Source organism: Myxocyprinus asiaticus, chromosome 42, assembly GCF_019703515.2.
Source record: "Myxocyprinus asiaticus isolate MX2 ecotype Aquarium Trade chromosome 42, UBuf_Myxa_2, whole genome shotgun sequence".
Lineage (NCBI taxonomy): Eukaryota > Metazoa > Chordata > Actinopteri > Cypriniformes > Catostomidae > Myxocyprinus > Myxocyprinus asiaticus.
Genome location: NC_059385.1, coordinates 36,063,877 through 36,087,711, shown reverse-complemented (window position 1 = coordinate 36,087,711; position 23,835 = coordinate 36,063,877). Strand labels below are relative to the sequence as shown.

General features: G+C 38.7%; 1 protein-coding gene across 8 annotated transcripts in view; it reads left to right on the top strand.

The window, feature by feature from the left end:
- Positions 1-22,865, top strand: part of LOC127432445 (PH and SEC7 domain-containing protein 3-like) — a 180,608-nt gene extending 157,743 nt beyond the window's left edge. For all 8 annotated transcript variants that reach the window (XM_051683530.1, XM_051683529.1, XM_051683531.1 and 5 more), the window contains 4 exons: positions 8,084-8,241; positions 9,007-9,151; positions 16,103-16,246; positions 20,145-22,865. In XM_051683530.1, coding sequence (XP_051539490.1) covers positions 8,084-8,241; positions 9,007-9,151; positions 16,103-16,246; positions 20,145-20,345 — 648 coding nt within the window. In that variant the 3' untranslated portion in view covers positions 20,346-22,865. The remainder of the gene's footprint in view (positions 1-8,083; positions 8,242-9,006; positions 9,152-16,102; positions 16,247-20,144) is intronic.
- The last annotated feature ends 970 nt before the right edge of the window (positions 22,866-23,835 follow it).

Below are 23,835 nucleotides of genomic sequence, written 5' to 3'. Positions count from 1 at the left end.
CTTTTCAGCAGTCGCTTCACACTGACACGTCAGCACACACACACACACAGTCAGCTCCGTGCGTCTCTCTCATCTGCTGCTGTCTCCTCTCCTCAAATACTCCGCCGCCCCTCACTGGAACGCGGGACCGGTGTGGCACACAGGTGGACCTCATTCACCACTTGTCTTCCTGGCCTCGCTGTGCCCAGATGCTGCTCGGCCCCCGCCCTGCTCGCCATAGCTATGCAAATATATTTGGAATTATGCTAAAGTGTAAATAGGGTGAACACGATGCACTTTGCTCGTGCTTTCGTTTCTCACAAACTGAGATGAGAGCGTATCAACAGTTGCTCGCGTGATCTCTCTCACTCTCATGCACGCAATCAAACACACACACACAAGTGCGTAGGGAGAGAGGAAAAAGCCACATATATACCACGTATGGTATAGAAAATTTCGGGAAAATGTAGGTTAGCACAACCTCTTTTTTTCTAGTTTTCCTCTACATAAGATCTCCCACTCAGTGTGGTGGAGCGGGGATGTAGCTTTATTAATGTGAATAATTTCCAACATTTCTACACATGCATATTACCATACATCTTGACAATTCGTAACCGAACGGCACTTGGCAGAGGTTAAAAAGGTTTTCCAAAACGGCTTTTGGATTGATTTGTGCTTTTAAATTCAGAGATATAGATTTGGTTGGAAATTAAATCACCACACAACCTTGGAGTTTGTCAAAAAACAGTGGGTAATTCGGCTGGGAATTTTCTTGCTGGTGGTGGGAGAAAAACACCGACGTTTTGGATTCGGACGGCAATAAAATCACTGTCTAGACCCGGTAAATGCTGGAATTACATTACATCCCCATGTAAGACAATTAGCATCTAAATAGGGTTCAAGACGCAGTGATTTTCGTGTGTAATTCAAAGTGGCACAAATCATGTGAATGCGACTTTGCTGTAGAAAAAGTGAACAGCCACAGCCTGTTAGACCATTAGTATTGTGAAGAATGAGGGTTTAAGAGATTTAATGTGCACTGCAAAGAATACGCAATCTATAGGGACAAGTTCTTTAAATTTGTGTATCTCCCACTTAGATTTTGGGAAACGTTTAATGTTACTTGGTGCTATTTTAATGCATTTCTATTTTTATTCTGTGAATGGCTTTGTTTGGAAAATATTAGTAAAACATTGTCGCACACTGTTTTTTCTTTTCTTTTTTTAAGTAGGAACTAAATGCATTTTGACAGGAAAATATGTGTATATATAGAGACATATTGACAGTGCTAATATTTATACATTGCCAGTTTTTATTTTTTTATTTTATACTTTTAAATTTGCTAGTGAATGTTTAATTTGAAATAATGAGTTGCTGATTCTCAGGTGTCTTAATGGCCAGACACGTCTTTAAAAGCTTTTAAACCTTTTAAAACAGTTGAATGTCAATAAATTGCTGATTGCTAATAACCTATATTGTGTTTCCAGTAATTGGTCAAGTTTTGCAGGGAAGGGAAGTACAGCAAATTTATTAAGTTTAGGAGTGCAGTTCAAGAGAACAACAGTAGAACTGCAGTACAAGTGTTGTAATGTAGATGCAGTATTCCTGCAGTTTTCAGTACTGTAGTATAAGTGTGGTAATTTGGACACAGAATTCCAGCCATTTTCAGTACTGCAGTACAAGTGTGGTAATTTGGACGCAGAATTCCAGCCGTTTTCAGTACTGCAGTACAAGTGTGATCATTTGTGCACAGTATTCCAGCAGTTTCCAGGACTGCAGTACAAATGTGGTAATGTGGATGCAGTATTCCTGCAGTTTTCAGTACTGCAGTACAAATGTGGTAGTTTGGACACAGTATTCCTGCAGTTTCCGGTACTGCAGTACAAGTGTGGTAGTTTGGACACAGTATTCCTGCAGTTCCTGCAGTACAAGTGTGGTAATTTGGATGCAGTATTCCTATAGTTTTCAGTACTGCAGTACAAATGTGGTAGTTTGGACACAGTATTCCTGCAGTTTCCGGTACTGCAGTACAAGTGTGGTAGTTTGGACACATTATTCCTGCAGTTTTCAGTACTGTAGTACAAGTGTGGTAATTTGGACGCAGTATTCCAGCATTTTTCTGTACTGCAGTACAAGTTTGGTAATTTGGACGCAGTTTTCAGTACTGCAGTACAAGTGTGTAATGTGGACGGAGTATTCCTGCAGTTTCCAGTACTGCAGTACAAGTGTGGTAATTTGGATACAGTATTCCTGCAGTTTCCAGTACTGCAGTACAAGTGTGGTAATTTGGATACAGTATTCCTGCAGTTTTTAAGAACTGCAGTTCAAGTGTGGTAATTTGAATGCAGTATTCCTGCAGTTTTTAAGAACTGCAGTTCAAGTGTGGTAATTTGAATGCAGTATTCTTGCATTTTTCAATATTGAAGTTCAAGTGTGGAAATGTGGACGAAGTATTCCTGCAGTTTCCAGTACTGCAGTTCAAGTGTGGTAATTTGAATGGACTAGTCCTGCAGTTTTCAGTACTGCTTTACAAGTGTGGTAATTCAGAAGCAGTATTCCTGCAGTTTTCAGTACTGTAGTACAAGTGTGGTAATTGGGATGCAGTATTCCTGCAGTTTCCATTACCAGAACTGCCTGTTCTAGGGATGCACCGATCCGTTAGTGAATGACGTGACTCTGTTGACCCACACACATAAGCACACGCAGGCTGGTGAGGCACTTGCTGCTATTTGAGCACTCAGAATCAGAATTAGAATGAGCTTTATTGCCAAGTATGCTTACACATACAAGGAATTTGTCTTGGTGACAGGAGCTTCCAGTACACAACAATACAAAACAGCAACAAGACTTTTATAATATAATTGAAAATTGAATAAAAAATAAATAAATATTGAAAGGAAAAAGTATATATATATATATATATATATATATATATATATATATATATATATATATATATATATATATATATACACACACACACACACACACACACACACACACATATACATACATACATACATATACACACATACACATATATACATACACATAATACATATATATATATATAATATATATACATACATACATACATACATACATATACATGCATACATACACACACATACATCCATACATACACACATACACATATGAAGTGCAAATCTAAATACAAATCGGTTATATGCAGTGCAAGGGAATGTAATGGCAGAAGAGGTTGGATGTGTTGGATAATATAAAAAGATTAAGCTGTGTATTGCACATTAATTATTGCTCAATGGGGCAGTTTTAACTGTTCATGAGATGGATAGCCTGGGGGAAAACACTGTTCCTGTGCCTGACGGTTCTGGTGCTCAAAGCTCTGAAGCGTCGGCCAAAAGGCAAGAGTTCAAAAAGGTAGTGGGCAGGGTGAGTTTTTTCCAGCCTTTTTCCTCTCTCTGGAAGTGTATAGACCTTGAAGGGAGGGCAGGGGGCAACCAATAATCCTCTCAGCATTCCGAACTGTCCTTTGTAGTCTTCTGATATCTGATTTCGTAGCTGAACCAAACCAGACAGATATAGAAGTGCAGAGGACAGACTCAATGACTGCTGAGTAGAACTGTATCAGCAGCGCCTGTGGCAGGTTGAACTTCCTCAACTGGCGAAGGAAGTACAACCTCTGCTGGGCCTTTTTCGTAATGGAGTCAATGTGGCTCTCCCACTTCAAGTCCTGTGAGATGGTAGTGCCCAGGAACCTGAATGACTCCACTGCTGCCACAGTGCTGTTTAGAATGGTGAGGGGGGACAGTGTTGGAGTGTTCCTCCTAAAGTCCACAATCATCTCCACCGTTTTGAGCGTGTTCAGCTCAAGGTTGTTTTGACTGCACCAGACAACCAGCTGGTTAACCTCCCTTCTGTATGCAGACTCATCTTCATCTCGGATGAGGCCGATGACAGTGGTGTCGTCTGCAAACTTCAGGAGCTTGACAGAGGTGATGCAGTCATTGGTGTAGAGGGAGAAGAGTAGTGGGGAGAGCTCACATCCCTGGGGGGCACCAGTGCTGATTGTACAGGTGCTGGAAGTGAATTTACCCTGTCTCACAAGCTGCTGCCTGTCCATCAGAAAGCTGGTAATCCACTGACAGATAGACGTGGGAACAGAGAGTTGGTGTAATTTATTCTGGAGTATAGCTGGGATGATGGTGTTGAAAGCCGAACTGAAGTCCACAAAAAGCCAAACTGAAGTCCACAAAAAGGATCCTTGCATATGTCCCGGGTCTGTCCAGATGTTGCAGGATATGATGCAATCCTATGTTGACTGCATCATCCACAGACCTGTTTGCTTGATAAGCCAATTGAAGGGGATCTAGAAAGGGTCCAGTGATGTCCTTCAGGTGGGCCAACACCAGTCTCTCAAATGACTTCATGACCACAGACATCAGGTTGACAAGTCTGTAGTCATTAAGTCCTGTGATTTTTTGTTTCTTTGGGACAGGAATGATGATTGAGCGTTTGAAGCAGCAGGGAACTTCACACTGCTCCAGTGATCTATTGAAAATCAGTTCACAGATCTTAAGTGCAGGTTGAGTAGCAGGAGGGGAGAGGAGGGGGTGTTGCAGGAGGTGTTGGTGTTTGTGTGAAGTGAAGGTCAGAGCGGGTGTGGGGTGTGAGATTGGGCCTTTCAAATCTACAGTAGAACACATTCAGGTCATCAGCCAGTTGTTGGTCCACCACAGGGTTGGGGGTAGAAGTCCTGTAATTTGTTAGTTTTTCTGCTTCTCAGAGTAACTTCTTTTAGCTACTCTGATTTCTTTATTCAGTGTGTTCCTGGCCTGATTGTACAATACTTTATCCCCACCTCTGTAAGCATCCTCTTTGGCCTAACGAAGCTGCCTGAGTTCTGCTGTAAACCATGGTTTGTCATTGTTAAATAAGTCCTAGTAGGGATGCACATATCCTCACAGAAACTGATATATGATGTAACAGTATCTGTGAGCTCATCAAGATTGGTGTCTGCAGCCTCAAAAACAATCCAGTCAGTGCAGTCAAAGCCGGCTTGTAGTTCCAGCTCTTTACAGTCCTTACTATAGGCTTAGCAGATTTTATTTTCTGTCTGTAGTTTGGAAGAAGATGAACCAGACAGTGATCAGATAGTCCCAAAGCTGCTCTAGGGACAGTGCGATATGCATCCTTTATTGTTGTGTAGCAGTGATCCAGTATATTTCTGTCTCTGGTGGGGCATGTAATATGCTGTCTGTATTTGGGCAGTTCACATGTGAGGTTTGCTTGTTAAAATCCCCAAGAATAAAAATAACTGAGTCCGGGTATTGTTGTTCCGTGTCTGTGATTTGATCAGCCAGCTGTTGCAGCGTGGCATTCAAACACGCATCTGGCGCGATGTAAACACTCACTATTACAGTTAATAAAGAGTGCTTCCAAATTAGGACAGCACATCATCTTTAACGTTGTTACATCTGTACACCAACTTTCATTGATATAAAAGCATGTTCCACCGCCTCTCGTTTTCCCCGTTAACACCAAGTGCGATCCACTCTGAACAGCTGAAAGCCCGGCAGATGTAATGCACTGTCCAGAATGGCTTCACTCAGCCAGGTTTCTGTGAAGCACAAGGCAGCAGAGGTTGAAAAGTCCTTGTTTGTGCGGGTGAGGAGATGTAGTTTGTCCGTTTTGTTAGGAAGAGAGCGGAGATTTGCAAGATGAATACTAGGGCTGGGACGATTCATTGACGTAATCGACGTCATCGATTACAGAAATACGTCGATTTGCATAACGTGTCGGCGCGTTGCAATGGAGTAATTAAAATGACAGCGCCCAGTTTAAGTATGGATCCCCCCGAAGAACAAGCTGCAGCTAAAAAATACTTTCCTACGGTCATCTAAAGTGTGGGAGTATTTTAGCCAGAGACCCAACAATGTGGTGCTGTGTAAGCTATGCAAATTGGAAATGGCTTATCACAGCAGTACAACCGCCATGAACGAACACTTGAAGCGAAAGCATCCCAGAGCGCTTTGTCAAGACGGCAGCAAGGCAGCTGACCATAAGTCCTGTTTACTTTTTGTCCCCACCCAAGCATGACATATTAGTATTACAACATGTGTTTCTGTTAGTAGTAGTCACTTTAAATTGATTTTCTAAATGTTTCCTCATCGCCCCCATGTTAAAAGTAATTTCTGCACCGCTGCTAACGTAGGGTGACCACACGTCTACTCTTTTTCGGGCCTTAAAAAAGTGTCTGGCTGGGATTTCTAAATTTGCAAAAATGTCCGGGATTCAGCTTTAGTTGCATTATGATGTGCATCTGGTCTAATACTTCATTGTGTGTTCGCGCATATTTGCATTGCTTTAACCCCTCTTTGTAAGTCCCGCCTTCTTGCACAACAATTGGTCGATTATAAGAGGCTTGCAGCAACTATTGGCCAAATTCCTGCTTGTCAATCTCTCCGCGAATGCGCAAAGCACTGTTGTGTTCAGCATCAAACAGTTGCTTGACAGCAGCAGCAAATGACAGCTGAGTGGAAACAATGCCCAAACGAAAGTGCAAATTTACAGAAGATTTGCACAAAAAATTCCCATGCTTTCGTCCAGGTCGAGATCCGTGGGAAGCAGAATGTATGACATGTAAAGCTGGAACTTATGTGTCAGTTGCTAATAAAGGTGCAAATGATTTAGAAGCACACATTAGCTCTGTGAAGCATAAAGGGTCAGCAAAAGGTGAAAGTTCATCAGGTAAATTAACAGACTACTTTTTGCGACCAGGTAAAATTATCATCACATTGTTTAATTTTCCATGGCCATTCAAAATAATACTAATAGTTAATGAAGGTACATTCATGGCATCAAATATTTTATTTTAGTACATGGACATTCAAAAGAATGTTGGAAATTTGTATTTATTTATATATATTTATGTTATGCTAATACAGTGTCTTTTTCACTGTATTAAAGTTTTCATTCATAGTAACACTGTTTTTTGTTGCAGAATAATGCCCTGCAGTGCACACTTTGTTTCTTGTACATTTGTTTGTGTTTAAGAGAAGATGATTTAATAAAATATTGAAATATTAATGAGACAAGTTTTGTATATTTATTTTGGGTTAATTAATTGTTATATTAATCAAGTTATAATTATAAAAAATCTTTAGAATAATCTGCAATTTAGTCGTTAGATTAATCGACTAATCGGAAAAAGAATCGTTAGATTAATTGATAAAAAAAATTATCGTTAGGTGCAGCCCTATTGAATACTCGGCAGCGCTGTGAACAACACAGCCACACCTCCAACTAAAATGTCCAGCAAAACGTCTGAATATTCAAAAACCGTAATGTACAGTAACATACAATAATGTAATGTACTGTAGATGCTCAATAGTTCGGTTCACTTATAACATGCATTTAGAAAGGCAGCGGAGGTGCATTTCACCAGATTTTGAATAAGAAGCGATTTAAATTACTTTGAACTCGCCTACATACAGACACACTTACAGGACTTCCTGGAGTGTTCTGACCATCTAAATAAAAGCCAGAGGGTTTTAAAGTTAAAGGTGCTTGACTGAAATATATTACTGTTGTATTTTTTTAATTTTAAAAGTCAGTAATAATAATAATAATTTATTATCACCATTATTATTTGTTTATAAATTACAACAATATTTAAGTTGAGTGGGTTCCAAAAAATAATTGTGAATGAAAAGTGGACTGATATCTTACAACTGAAGTTAACAAAAAAGAGATCTGAATCCTTTAAAGTCCAGATACATGTTGAAAAAAATTTGCAAAGAGAACTGGCTTCTTTTCCACTGAAGACTTTGACTGGAATTACTGTTAATTTTGCTGCTGCATTATCCAGTAGACTAGTTAACTAGTATAAAAATAAATGGTGCCATAGTTTTAAAAAGTTTGGGAAACACTGATTTAGATAACTGGACACCACATTAAACAGTATGTAGCATACCACTGTTAGTAGTTAGCTAGTATTTCATTTTGAACACAGCACCGTTTAATGCCCTGTACAGTGCTGTATTGTGATTGTCTGTTAGTTGATTCTAACAGCTCATATGTTGTTCATCGTGTGTGTGTGTGTGTGTGTGTGTGTGCCCTGCAGGATGAGTATAAGCCAGAAAAAGCTCTATCAGAGGACGATCTAAAGAACGCCATCAGCGTGCATCATGCTCTAGCCATCAAAGCCATGGACTATGAGAAGAAACCCAACGTTCTGAAGCTCAAGACTGCTGACTGGAGAGTGTTCCTCTTCCAGGCCCAGTAAGAGCCCTATGCAGTCATCACATGCTTGATGTCACACACACCAGACCTGCCCACAACTCCAAATCTAATTTCATGCCTGAGTTCAAGCTCAATTAAAACACTCTTATCTCTCTGATTCGCCTGGCTGCAGACCTTTATTTCTTCTTCATCCAGTATGCTGAGAGATGTTCTTGTAATTAAGAGTGTTTGGTTCCGTCCTGTAGTGAGTGTAGTCTTACGCAGTCAGACCTTTGACTCAACAGCATAAAGTCTGGTGCGTATCGCAGTTTATTAGACAGGAAGAGAACGTCTCATCGACATGTAAAGTGATCAACCACAGTTCTTTTTTTTTTATGTGTCCCTTTGGGTGGGTTTATCTCAAATGGATTATACCATAATATTAGGCTGGCATAAAAAATATATACACGTATATATAAATAATAACGCAACTGTCTCTACGAGTAGTTGTGCAGAAAACGGCAGAAGATTTTTGGAAATGTAGAGATTTTGTGATCAGAATTTATTATTTTACAGATGTAAATCTGTCGTTCTGCTCTTGGATATCTAGTTAACCTCCAACAAAACTGAATAGCTTTTAAAGAGATACAATGATCATTTCATACCCAAAAGCGTTATTTGTTTCAACCAAGTTTCTTGTTTACAGGCGGATTGATATGACAAACCCATGTGCTTTAACCCTCGAAGGTTTCCTTAAACCAGCTATTAGATTGAGAAAGTGTTTTCCAGTTTCCTCATCTGAACATGTAAAATGTCTCTTTGTAGGAGTCCTGATGAGATGGAGTCCTGGATCAGGATCATCAACTCAGTGGCGGCCATGTTTTCCGCACCATCATTCCCTGCAGCCATTGGCTCACAGAAAAAATTCAGCCGCCCACTGCTGCCGGCAACCACCACCCGAATGTCTCAGGTGGGTTTAAAGAATAGTTTACATAAAATTCTGTCATCGTTTACTCATCGTCATGTTGTTTTAAACCCAATTACTTTTTCTTCTTCTGTAGAACACAAAAAGAGATGTTTGGTAGAATGTTCGTGCTGCACTTTTCCATATAAAAAAGTGAATGGGAGCTGTGGCTGTCAAGCTCCAATAATTACAAAAAGCATAATAACATTATCATAAAAGTACTCCATACAACTCGTGTGCTGTAGTGTTTGAAGTCTTCTGGAGTCATATGATAGCGTGAAGAACAGATTTATATTTAACCCCTTAAATCCTAAAGGCATTTTGACAGATTTCAGATGAAAAAATATTAGCAAAGAATGTCAATTGCATGGTATCAAATTTTTGAAAACCTTTCTGTAAAGGGGTTCAGTGGAAAGGAGGAGGCGAGAACCGGCTTAATAATATAAATAATAATTTAATAAACAATTTAAACAAAACACACAACCAAAAACACACAGTACAGCTGCCTGCAATTCTCTCTCTCTCGAACTGTCGTCCCCGGCCGCCTTTAACCCTCGTGCGCCCCATCAGGCTGATTGGGGACTGGGTGTGTCTCATTCCAGCCCGGCCCCGCCCTCCTCGTCTCTACACTCCTCCCAGCGTTGCCTCAGGCCGGGGAGCCCCTGGCTGACGTACATCCCCCACCCTTCCTCTCCGAGGGCATATGGAAACATGGTTCCCAAGGTGGACTTTTATTTGTAAAAGTGCCCAAAAAACCTCTCCAAACCATAATTCATGTGTTTTATTGAACACTAAAACAGAATAATTGAAAACTATTAATGCAAAAATAAAAAATAAAAATCTAAAAAGACTTCAAATTAAATCAACTACCTCCCATATGATACATTTCAACTGACTTTGCCACCTTATTTCATCACTCCAAAAATGTGCGTTGAGCACCCTCTTTAGTGGTGTCTATGTACAGTGGGTATCCATTCAGAATAGGCTTTCTACCGCCGCAATCACCGCGTGAATGGGTCATTAGCAGCTCTAACCCGCAAAGGGGCACTATAAAGAATTTCAAAGAATTTCAACAGGCCAGAGCTGAATGCCTCAGAGCTCTTTCTCCCAACGTAACAACTATTCAGTTGGAGGCCATAAGGGCAAGTTAAGTTTAAGTTAGAACTTAAACATCACAACATTTATTTTCTAGCTAAACTTTGCAATGGAGACGTATGATAAAGAATTTCCTGCAGCATTCAGCGTTCACGAGGACGTCTACGCATTGGAGAGTTATTTGTTTGCATTTATTCATTCACATTTCATTAGAGAGAATTATCATTTGTGAGTATTTTTATACAAATGCACAGACGTTATGAGTGAGCATCATTATGAAGCATATTCAAACAATTGTGACATCCAAAAACTGTTAAAGACTAATTCTGTGCTTTCTATTAATGTGCCAATATGCTTGCCCAAATTTTCTATTTTTAAACAGAATTATCAAATGTGAATTAATTAACTTATATGTACACCATTGTGTCATATTATGTTATATTCTCCTGGCAATAAAAATGAAGTAAAAAGTGAACAGAATCATTATTTATGGGAGCAGAATACTGATCAGATGAAATATAATAAAATGTATGAAAAAGAATCGCAATTTTCCATGACATGAATTAGGGTTGAAGTTAGTACTGTGACCATATTATTTGTATATTATTTGTGTCAATACATGCATCAAGAGTTTTACGCTACACATGTTCAAACCTGTAGGTTACAAGCTTTGTTATTCATTATCTGCCATAGTATTTTATTAGTAGTTAATATTTACTATTAACCAATGTTGCCCCAAAGCTTGATAATATTGATTATTTTTCAGAGTGACTATTTGCTTTCAGACCTAACCCCAATAGACTATTGGCAACATAGAAATACACAACAAAGTGCATTGAGAGTGTCGCTTCAGTGGTGTGGAATGTAACGTCGGTGTGCTGGTGTCTGGACCACCAGGGTTCGGATCTGCATGTGGCGTATTATTTTTCCCATTCTGTTTCTTGATTCCACTCTTAATATTTTCTTTATTACTATTTATAATAAAAAATAATATAAAGGTAGTTTTACTATAGTATAATATTGTAGTAACCGTGATTTTTTTGGTGGAAAACAGATTTCAAGATATTAACAATGGTGTTACTACAGTAATATGGTATTAATATAGTAACCATGTTTAATTTTGTGGTTACAATTATTTAACTACAAAATACTATGATGAGTCTATGGTTATTTTATCTGTAGAGGACGTCAGGACTGATTCTTGTTTCGGTTTAGTGCTTTATTTAGGACTTTAGAACCATTTTAACACTTTTTATCTAGACTTTTTTCTAGAAACTTTCTTAACAGACAGAAGTTTTTAAACACCCTGAGCTTCAGCGATTCACACCTTAACTAGACGGTGGAGGAGGTGTTTAAATCTTTCTTTCTTTTTTTTTTCTTTTTTTTGAGCTGAAAAAGGTGCAGTGGGGACTCACATGTTGCCAGGCAAGGATGCCAACATTATGTAGTAAGTTTATTCAGAACTCAGCCCCAGTTAAACCGTAACACCGGAGAATGACGTAGAGGGAACCCCCACTATCACAGTGTGGTGGCAGGCGTGATGAAAATAAAACAAAAAACACACCAGCAACTGTAGAGAATTTGGAAATAGAGTGGAGCAAGTAGAACAAATCTTGCTCAGATGTCATGTTTGTTATTTACATGCATCGTGGGGTTCATTGTCTTGGTTCGCTTGGCTGCAGCGTGTGCAGTCCAATGTGACAAAAAGCAATAATGTTCCACACTATAGTGAACTACACTCATGCTATTGCAGGCTACTGTATAATGTAATTAAGCTGAATAATAAACTTAATCATGTAATCATGAATGCTGCCGCCCTATGCAACTGTATCACCAATGATTTTACCTTTGAAACACTAAACCAAAACAAACAAAATCGTGGTGACAAATATAAGTTAAATACCATGTGAAAATATACACAGTATAATATGAACAATTTACCAACAATGATCTTACAGGACACAGTGTCAGTAGCAGCCACAGCGCAAAATTGCTTTTTGTGAATTTGCTGGATGTAGTTTACTTTCTACATGAATCCAGACAGACAATAAGATAAGTAAGCTGGTTACAAACCCGCGATTTGCAGGAAAAGACAGTATCAGATGACACGAGCGCACAAGTGACTTACAGAGAACTACAAAGTTTTTAACTACTCCACACCAACTGCTGTAACTTTAAATAATATTATTTAAAAACAAATAAATAAGCACACACACACACATACACATATATATATATATATATATATATATATATATATATATATATATATATAATATGAATACACTGCCAACTAGCAGGGTCAATTATAACATGGGTTAACGCCATTAATTAAATGCATTGTTGTTGTTTTTTTCATTAGGGCTAACAAATGAAATTATGAATGTTCACTATGTATTTTCATTTTGATTATCAGGAAGATAATTAAATAGCTAATATCTATGAAGCAACAGTTTTAATTTATTGAAAAAGGCTGACATTCGAGCATTTTTTTGTATATCAGTTCATGAGCTAACTAAGTTATAACTTTAATGCCGCCATTAATTTTGCATTGTTAAATCACCTTCTGTGCATCAAAATGTAAAAAATACAGTACAAATAATAATCATAACAATTTAATCACAATAACTCTCACTTTCTTCACACTAAACTATGGTGACAAAAGTGTCCCTTTACACCTCCTGGCGGTGATTTTGCGAATGTGTCTCGTGTGAGAATTTAAAGTTTTCACGCGGCAGTACTCCCCGCGGTAGTAAGGCTCAGTCTGGATGCTTACCCACTGTATGTGCGCTCTGGTTATATTATTGACCCCACACTGAACACGTGACTAGTGGACTGCCCAAATATGGAATCTGACACTCTCTAGGGATCCAATGAGAACGATCTGACACATCTATGACGTGAAGGTTTGTGTTTCAGTAAGTCGATCCCAGAGAACAGCGTTGCTATAGTTAGCACTAACCACAGTAGTTGTCAGGACACTCTTTGAGGAATTTCTCTGGATTTACAAATCGTATGGCGTCGAGTGAGGGCTTTTTGAGTCAGGATCGCCTGCTGTAAGTTGCGATATCTCATTTTCTTTCAATTGTGTATTTGTCATGAAGCAATAAACCAAAACGTGACAGAAATTGTGTTTATCTTTTGTTTGTTTTTTTAAAGATACATAAGGATTTCACACGCTAATACTCACTGTAGTTTGGTCTATGAATGAAACATATTTGCTCCTTATATTCTACTAATCAAGACCTTTCCAAAGATATATAATACATGGCTGTGTGATCTGTTTGATCTTTTTTTTTTTTTTTACTGTTTTTTGTTTTTATATATATATATATATATATATATATATATATATATATATATATATATGATTGTGATCGCAAATTTAATGGAACAGTTCTAACCTCCATGAGGAGGTGCTATATGGCAAGCCGTTTTAACACTAAAAACACTGAAGTCCTTAGATGTTTAAGTTAGGCATATGTGGTATCATTTGAAAGCTTATTTGACCTTTTCAGAGAACCCCATCACTTTTGCATTTAATTACATAAAATAACAAAATAAGGCCTTAAACATTTGTGTCGCAAATTAGCCCCACCTAGAGGTTACATTTGAGAAATTTTAAAATGAATATAAAAGTCCTTCACATAGCACTTACTCAGGAAGGCTACTGTACAGTTTATTTTGTTGCCATAATACCACAGTTTGAATTATTTTCAAAAATATCACAAAGTGAAATTTTATTTCGGTAAGGCATAAAATGCAAAAGTCTCTTTTCTGTGCCGACCACTTATCTGTAAGCCCCAAACAGGCTCAAACTTTATATAAAATCTTACCTTGGGTTGTTAAAAATGAGTTAAAGAAATTACTTGTTTACTGTTTACTTCTTTGTTAGCTTGTTTGGATGAATAATTCAGTTTAAAAAAAAAAAAATTATGTTTATCATAAAATTGCAAAAATATACAATGTTATTTATTAATTATTGCAACCAGTTCTTAATATATAGGGGGTTATCTGTAAAATTAGACTATTTTTATGAAATTTGTATGTGTGAATAGGGAGCTTTTAAATTTAAGTGTGAAAATTTTCAGGTGGCAGCCCTAAAATCCTGCAGAGTATAACAGTCTTTATCAGCAAATTTAAAAGCAGTATTTTAGAATTGGTCAGAACAGCTACATTCATTGTAACGAGCCTAAGCTTTAAAATAACACCTATTTTGTGCAGATCAAGCTAGTGGTTTTTGAGTAATACCATAATTTTTTTTTTTTTTTTTTTTTTTATCAGCACCCCCTAGAGATCCTACCGGGTCGCTCCGGGTTTAAGAGGTTAAGTTGTTATTCTCTGATAATCTTCTTTTCCATCATCAAGTTGTATGTGTGTTTGTCTTCAGTCAAATTTAGACAACAGTTTTGTTCCGGTCCTTGAATTTGTTTCCAGGAGTGCTGATATTTCCACATTAATCTATTTTCTGTTGAAAACAACTGATTTCACTTTGTTTAAGCCTCTCATCCACACTGGAGAAGCCTTTCCCTCCACGAAAAACTGAGCATTTCAAAAACACTCTCCATTACAATATACTTTGTAAAACGATGGCATTAAAAAAAATGACAATTTAGTTTTTTTAGACTTTTGGATTAGTGTGGACGTGGCCTTAATATCAGCCTTGCATGTGTGATGTTGCTTAAATGGCATGTCAAGATGTTTCACTTTTGGCTTTAGGTTTGATGTAAGTGTTGCCAAGCGCCATTGGTTCTTGCGTGGCTCACTTTAGTCATAACTTATTACAAAGGGCCAAGTTTGAATAATTGACTGGAAAAGAGCATTGACAACATTCTGTTAAATTATTATGGGTTTCACGGCAGAAAGTCATGCGGGTTTGTAAATAACATGATGGTGAGTAAATGATGACAGCATTAAAGTTTTTGTGGAACTATTCATTTTAAGATTTTTACAGGAGTAGTTAAATGCTTTGTGTCCATCTGAAAGTTTTTCTGCTGTTAATTCTGTGTATTTGCTAGGACTGGGTAAAAATTGTGATTTTTCCAGTGCATCGCAATCTTCATTTGAACAATCTCGATATTGATTCTTAAATGCCGAGATTGATTTTTCACTCTATGTGCTCATTTACAGACACTTCCCCCAGAGATCCCCTCTGGCTAAAAAGCAAGAATATAATTAGTTATCTGTGTAATACAAGTCATGGTTTAAAATTAGTAAATTGAGATGTTTGTGGCCAATGTTTAAACAAAAGGATTTTGTATGAATTGTAAGATTAATGACAGTGTCTTGGAAGTCCATCCCTAATTGACTGCAGGAAGTGCATGTAGATTCTTTGGCCTTTCTTATTTGGCTGAAGAAGGCTTTAGTTGGCAGTTAATTTATTGTATATGTATTCCATTTTAAGACAGTGTAGTCCATCCTTTGACCAAGATGATGAAGGCAAAGGTCAGTGAGGGGCATCGCAGTGCGGCCGGAAGCTTGTAGCAGTTCATTTCCAGTAAAGTCCAGCCTGAGTCCAAGATTCAGGCAATGGCCAGTGAAGTATCCCATGTTTTACGATTGAGTTGGCAGCAGTTTATCCTCTGTGAAGTCCATCATTGTGGACTGAAGTGATGTATGGCTGACACAGCCTGCAGTTAGTAGTCATCACTCAGTGACAGTTAGAAGGTCCCCTGTATAGTGAACAGCATTAGCTGGGAGAGAATTTCTTTAAATTGTAAGCAACTGAATCGAGAGCTTGTGAATCAGAATTGAATCGAATTGTTAAATCTGTATCAATACCCAGCCCTAGTATTTGTTGTATTACTGGAAAAGCAGCTGAATGTTTTGTGGTGTTAATTCAGTGTTTTTGTTTTACTGCAGGAAGAGCAGCTGAAATCCCATGAGACCAAGCTGAAGCATGTCTCCACAGAGCTTGCTGAGCACAGATCCTACCCTCCAGATAAGAAGGTCAAAGCCAAAGAGATAGATGAGTACCGCTTGAAAGAGCACTACCTGGAATTTGAGGTAGGAGCTATTGCTTTTTATGAGGCCAGAGACACAATACAGCTGCTTTAAACAGAGTCTTATTTTCCTCTCACATCAGCGTATACTGACACACACAGGGACTCACATTCATAGTACTTGACATTTCCTCATCTGCACTGTCAGTGATGAACTTAGAGAATTTATGGAAATGAGTTTGCTGAAGCCTGGTTCATTTTTCGGCTTGATTGATAGTTGAGGTCACAGGAAGAGAATTATACAGTATGCTATATTACATACTGTGTCCTGCATTTCTTTGACAACCTAAAACAATATATTGTATAAAAGATTGAAATAACCTTATTCTTTTTATAAGAATTATTTCTGGTTTATGTAGGAATGATTTACTGAATGTTCGAGTTTATGAATGCAGACGTCATGTTGTGCTCATCTCAGTGATTTTTTGAATGCATTTGAGTTATTTTAATCTAGCCATTATTTTTCTGTAAGCAGCCTTAATATATAAATCATAATAAATGTATAAACTCAGCAAACATCTGGCACTTTCCACAATTAGGCTACACTTTTGTGTCCCATTACCAAAAGCAATATAGTGTATGGATATAACCCTTTGTCCCTAAATAAGGGATCAGAACACTGCGTCAGTAGCTGACACTATTTGAACTCCACTAGGAGTGGAGATTACTCAAGCCCATATAGAAGTTTCACAATTTATTGCCAGATGGTGATTAAGCTCCACCCCATAGGCACGTATCTCTAAGTGCGCATAAATTAGGTCATAACCGGAGCCCAGCGCAATTTTACTCTTTTCTTCTAAAGGGCGAATATACATCCCTGGCAGGAAAACAAATAGTAGTGTGGCAGTGCTTTGCAGAGTCTTGTTCCCTTATTCAGGGAACTGGGTTTATACACATAACCCAGACATTTCCTTTCATATTGGTCACTTCAACGCTGCATCAATAGCTGATGCTATGGGAACATAATGCCACAATGCCAGACTACTGCTTGCTGCCACTACATAGACAGACAACTAGCCAATTAGCATAGTGAATGCACCACAACAAACTGAATATCAAACCCTTTCACAGTTAACACCTGGGAAGCTAGGAAAGAAACATCCAAACTGTAAAATCTGGCAAAGGTGTGGGAAGACGCCCACCCAGCGGCCACACTAATGTCCTCCAAAGAGACACCCTTAGATCAAGCCCAAGAAGTATTCACAATTCTGTTAGATTGTGCTTTTATCAGGTAAGGCAACCAATGTACCTCAGTAGCCTGCGTGTTCACCTCGACGCAGTGGGCAGCCTCTGTTTGGAGATGGCCAGAGCTTTTGCGTGGTCACCAAAAGAAATAAACAGTTGATGGGTCTTACATCATTCATGCGTGTGATCAACCTAAACATTCAATGCTCTAACAGGGCAGAGCCAATGAATCCTTTTTATCAAACAAGACAAGGCCTGTAAGTCACCAATGTGCTTCACCCAAGCTAGCGCGAACAGTAACACTGTCTTATGAGAGAGTGTGCTCAAACATGCTGCCTCCAGTGGTTAAAACGGAGGGGCCATAAGCGCCTCTGGCACCACAGACAGGTCCTACACAGGGACATGCACCTGGCAAGACAGCACCTGTCTATGAGCCCCCTTCATATATCTGCTCATCAAGGGATGTCTTCCCAGACAGACCATCCACTGCAGCTTGACCCATGAAGGAATTGCAGGAAAACCTGCACTGGGCAGCCAACCGGGTCTTTATTATAAGAGCACCTTGTTATGAACAAACACCATTTAAATGCATAGAGACACCTCATCGAGGGTGTGCGAGAATGCAAAATAGTGTCAAAAACAGGTGTCAATCCTTGGCTTACTATAAGAACCTGTTCAGGGTCCAAACATGGAGCCTCCACTTCTCTGTCTGCGGGTGCCAGATTGTCTATTAAACTTGATGGACTAGGTCCCTCCTGTGGAAGTCTCCCAAGGAAGTGCATCAATGCAAACAGGTCCAGAAATTACATTTGGTTGGGCCACAGAGGTGCCACCAATAGAATGGTCTCCTTGTCCTTCCTCATCTTGCACAGCACTTAGAACAGGAACCTTATGGGAGGGAATGCATAATAGTTGCTCGAAGGCCACTTGTGTCCCATAGCAAATAGATCCACTTCCGCATCCCCAAATATTTCTAAAATCCTCATCACCACCTGAGGATGCATACACTGGGTACAGTTCAGTCGATGGGTACAATTCCCTGGCATGACAACATCAGCCACACAGTTCAAGCAACCCAGAACATGCACTGCTTGAATAGAGAGAAGGTGATAATGCACCCAGACCCATCTTTTGTATTTTTATGCTTACTCGAATACCGTTAGCTTACCAACATGCTAACAACAAACTATATTGGAATCACACATCCCTTCTAAAATAGATCAGCTTAAACCAGCTTGAGGTGGTTGGCTGGTCTCACAGCCAGGCCAAGTTGTATAAGCTGGTCTGTTTTGGTGGTTTTAAAGGGAATTTGGGTGCTTTTCAGCTGTTCAAGCTGGTAGACCAGCTAGACCAGATGAAACCATCTAAGACCAACAGTAGGGGTGAGCTGGAAGGGGGTCCTTTCTTTTGCGCTTATGCCTTGGTTGGCATCTGATCTGAGTATCGCATGTAAGAACACACAGGTGTTTTAATCAATCCGCCTGTAAACAAAGTTGTGTTTACAAGGTACTGGGTTGATACAAAAAGCACTTTTGAGGATGAAATAATTTGTGGATTTGCCTAAGTTTGTCAGGTTAGTGACACCAAATAGAAAGATATTAAGAGTTTTGTTTGATACACTTAGTAGCAAGTTAACTAGATGTCAACGAGTTTTCTTAGTAATGTGATGTAAGGCAGCGGCCCTACCACTCCAGGCAGTCGGGGAGTCGCTTCCCTCCTCCCCCCGCGGACGGTGGTCTTCTCTCGACCCCTCCGCGTTCCCGGGGGACGGCAGGGCACTCCTCCGCCCCTGGCAGCGGCTCCCTCGCTCCAGGCAGTCGGGGAGTCCCATCCCCACTCGCCTTGCGGTAGGCGGCCGTTCCCCGCGTCCGGGTGGTCGGGCTACTCCGTTCCCCCGTTGGATGGCAGCGGCGCTCCCCTGGGTGGACGGCAGTGTCGAGGACTCTGCGACGGGAATCCCTCCTCCTTCCCGGGTTTCGGCACCAGTGTAAGGGGGTTCAGTGGAAAGGAGGAGGCGAGAACCGGCTTGAGAACTTAAATAATAATTTAATAAACAACTTAACCAAAAACACACAACCATAAACACACAGTACAGCTGCCTGTAATTCTCTCTCTCTCGAACTGTCGTCCCCTGCTGCCTTTATCTCTCGCACGCCCCATCAGGCTGATTGGGGACCGGGCGTGCATCATTCCAGCCCGGCCCCGCCCTCCTCGGCTCTACATGTGAAATAGTGTAAAATTTGTACTTATTTTCTGTACTGTTCTGTACTTGGCGTCTTTACGCTTTTTCTGCTGTTTCTCTATGTGTTTTCTGTAAAACTGTTTACGGAGATTGCCGTGCCATTAGATACATTTATTTTTTCCATGCCGGTATTCTGTTGAGGTATAATGTATCTCAGATTTAACCACCCTTAAACAACATGCAAAAACAAAACAAACTGTGATTGGTCACTTTACGCGTCAGGTGGCTCTTCCTGTCTAAGTGAGCGGTTCTTGGCCAGAATAAGCTACAGTTAAATGTTTCAAATCAGTAACTTGTAAGATTCCATTTCAGTTTGGATGCTACCTTAGGCAGTAGACAGTGAGGCAGCGCACTAGGGTTTGGAGCAGAACTATTGTTAGAACTCTTTCTCCTTTTTTGGCTATACGGCAGTAAAATAGTTGCTGCTAATGAAAAGATAAGAAGTGTAATGGATTTTGTGAATTCCTCTTTGCAGGAGAGCCGTTACGAGATGTATGTGAAGCTTCTGAAAGAGGGAGTGAAAGAGGTGCTGATGCCCAGAGATGGAGACGCAGCGCTGAAGAAATCTCAGTCCAGCCCATCCCTGAACCAAGAGTCCCAGCCGGCCGCCGCCAAAGTCAAACGTAACACATCCGAGCGGAAAGATCACCGGCCCGATACACCCAAGGTTACATAGACAGCCTTCTGCCTCGTGTCAGAGAGCCACTGTATATCATGTGTGACTGTATTTGGATGTAATTTATTTATCTGCCGACAGTTGTATCAGAAAACATTTGTGTGAAATGTAAATCTCTTGATCTCCCTTGATCAATGGGTGCTTGTGGAGCAAATTGTGCAGAAACGTGATATACATGTGTTTTATTTTTTATTTGTGAATGTGCAAAGATTTCTTTCTCTTAGTGTGTGCTGTCCCCTTATTTGCTTTTCCTTCAAGAGAAGTATTTTCTTCAATTTAGTGGAAATTTCCACATTGATTTTACCGTAGATATACTAGGCAGTAGAGTAGTAGGCTCACTTTGAAGGTTCCCTGTGATTTTAATATATAAATTCAGTAAATGTTGAAATATAAATGCAAACATAACCACACATCGAACTGACTACAGCCTGCAGCAAAGGTTTAAATGGTCTTTGTTTTATACATTTTGAGGATCCATCAGGATTTCAGTGCATGGATACGATCCTGAATTTGTTATGAAAGCCTTTCATTGAGGTTAATGATATATTCCGCTATCAATTTACTAACAAACCACCAAATTCTCAATATATATTCTCACAGTTAATGTATCATACCAGCATGTTGCAGCGACGGACAAACTCTAAATAGATAATTTTATAATGATGTTTTAGAGGTACTTGCTGAGTTCTGGCATTTCAGACTGCAAAGTGATGTTACCGTGAACATCATCAATTGCGCAGTTTGTGCCATTTATTTTTTTATCTGTTGAAGTAAAGAGTATACTTCTGCTTTTTTGAGTAGTGTAAATGCCAATGCTCTTTTTGTGTATTTTATAATCTTATATATTTGACTTTTTAATTCTCAGTTCCAAACGTTGTAAAGATAACGGTAGTATTTATAGTGCACTTTATAAATGAGTTCTTTTGAGTATTTTAGAGAGCTTTATAAAAGGTAGTGATAAGTTACTTTATTATATCACAGGTTGTTCGAAAATAACCAAATTGTGTTGATTTAGTTGAAGGTACACAGCCGAAGGTACAGCCGTGTTAGTTTGTCTGTGGTTTTGTGTTTTTGCTGTTGTGTTTGGTTTGTTCCAGGACATGATTTTTAAAAGACTATCTGCATTGTTGTAGGACATTACACTTTGGAACTATTGCTTTTCGTGACGCTGATATTGAATTTAAAATGTCATTTATACATTTGCATTATGGAAAGAACCGACGTGAACACTATATGAACGTTCTACATTGTTTATTGCACACCAACTAATATTTTCCATACCAAACCTATTGACTTTTTTGAAAGCGGCTAACATTTATAAATATCGGTTTATTATTATAGCAATCCCTCCCATCTAAAATGACATTTGTTTACTTGAAATATTTTTATGGACACTTTATTTTTGTTAGCTTTTTGTTGTTTTTACTCTGAATTTGAGGACTTTTAGCTATTTGATAAATGGAGAGGATTCAATCATATCAGTCATTTCAGGCTCTTATAACAGACATTGCATCTTGTTTTTCTTGCCTTGAATTTGCAAACACAACAGACGTCATAACTGTTATTTCTCTTGTCCAGTTCTGAACACAAAAGCACTTAATCTTTTTTTTTTTTTTTTTTTTGCTACTTTTAGAACTAATCGCATTATTTCGAGCATTATATAAGCAGATTACAACCATAGTAATTAATACTACAAAACTGTAATCAGTATGTAAGGTGATATGAAGAGATCTACTCTTCTTTTAATGTGCAGATGTGTTTTCTGTTGTTTGGTGTTCATCACTTCTCCAGACCAAATAGTTTCCTGTGACACTTAACTCTAGCACTAACCCTTTAACTGTGCATGGCGTACAGAGACTTTTAGTATTTTTCAAAAGTCATCTCATTACTTTAAGTAGGATGTAGAAAACAGCAAAAGAAAATGAGAAAGCATGTTGTAACAAAGATGGTGGCATGCAAGTGCACTTTAGGGTTTCTGAAACAAACTGCCTAAAAGAAAAATAGATCTAAAAGTGAGATTAACATAAAAGTAATATTTTATGATAGTCTCACTATTTTGAATGGCACACTCATTTTGCCATATTTTGTCACATCTCCGTGTTTACAATGACATACAACATTTTATTTTCCTTGAACTGAACATGATTTGCACGTTACGACTTATCCATGCTGACTCCAGCGATGTCATTTTTGTGTGTTTACTCTCATCAAACCCTGTATTTTCTGATCTCCTCTCAAATGAAGGAGAGCAGCTGGTTTGTAATGCGCCTTAGCCATCACTTGGGCCATCTGATGTCCAAACTCAAACATAGTGAATTAGTTTTTAGGTTTTTTTTTTTCTGTGATCCTGTACTGTTCCTTTAAATCTGTAAATGTTGTTAAATATACCTGTTGCCCTGTGTTCAGAAAATTGGATTTGCTGGTGAGGTGATCTCTTGGCACTAGCGTGTCTTACGCCTGCCCACTAAGACCAGGGACATAATGTTGGCTTCAGTGAATAAAATACTGTATTTAACCGTGTACTGCATCTGCACTCATTTTCAAGCCACACATCTTCGGAAAGTACCTCAAAAATCAGCAAGAAAGAATTGATCAAAAAGCTTCTTTTAAAACTTTTTTCCTTGTAGACTTAGTAGATTTTGTCCTAGAGTTGTGCCTACATTTGTCAGTCCACTTACCAGCAGTATAATATTGCACCAGTCTATTCATCTACAATCATATTTAACAAACATTATACCCATATTATGAGGATGCTGGAAGCAGCTATTATCAGACATCAACAGCATTGCGTTAAGCATGATACAATTAGCCTAAATGACAGCATGCACTGTATGGCTGACCTTAGATGAAAACATCATTCTACTATAGAGAGTAGAGTAATGACTTGAGTGAGTCCAAGGATTTCCAAAGGTAAAGGTTTTTATGATCATTTTGTTTCATTTATTGATCATTTTTTTAAAGGAAAACCTACTTGCTGCAAAATCTGAGATGGCAGCTAATATAGTTTGAAAAGGTTCAAATCAAAAAGGTTTGCTACAAGACAGTTCAATCACTTGTCAATCACTCAAGTTCTAAAAATTGCATACCAAAATAGTTATATCACAAAAGGACATAAGGTAATTATAACACTCATGTGATTTTATTCATGTCTTCTGAAGTGATATACAGTAATTGGTGAGAACAGATCAAAATAACTCATTGTTGACTATAAATCATGTCTTTAAGGTATTACAGACAAACAGTATGATTTACTGGAAAGCTGCTTTAAAATGTGTTTTGTGAAAAGTTATATATATAAATATAAAAAAAAATGAAGGGTTCAATGAGGACAATTAAGCAGCTGGTGGCAGGACTATTGAGATCCAACCCAATCAGTGTGCCAAATTTTACAGCTTTTGACCATGTTATGACATAAAACATAAATAAACACAACTAGCATTTAACAGAAAACTGTCAAAGGTTAAAAAGACTGGCCAATCATGTCTATCTT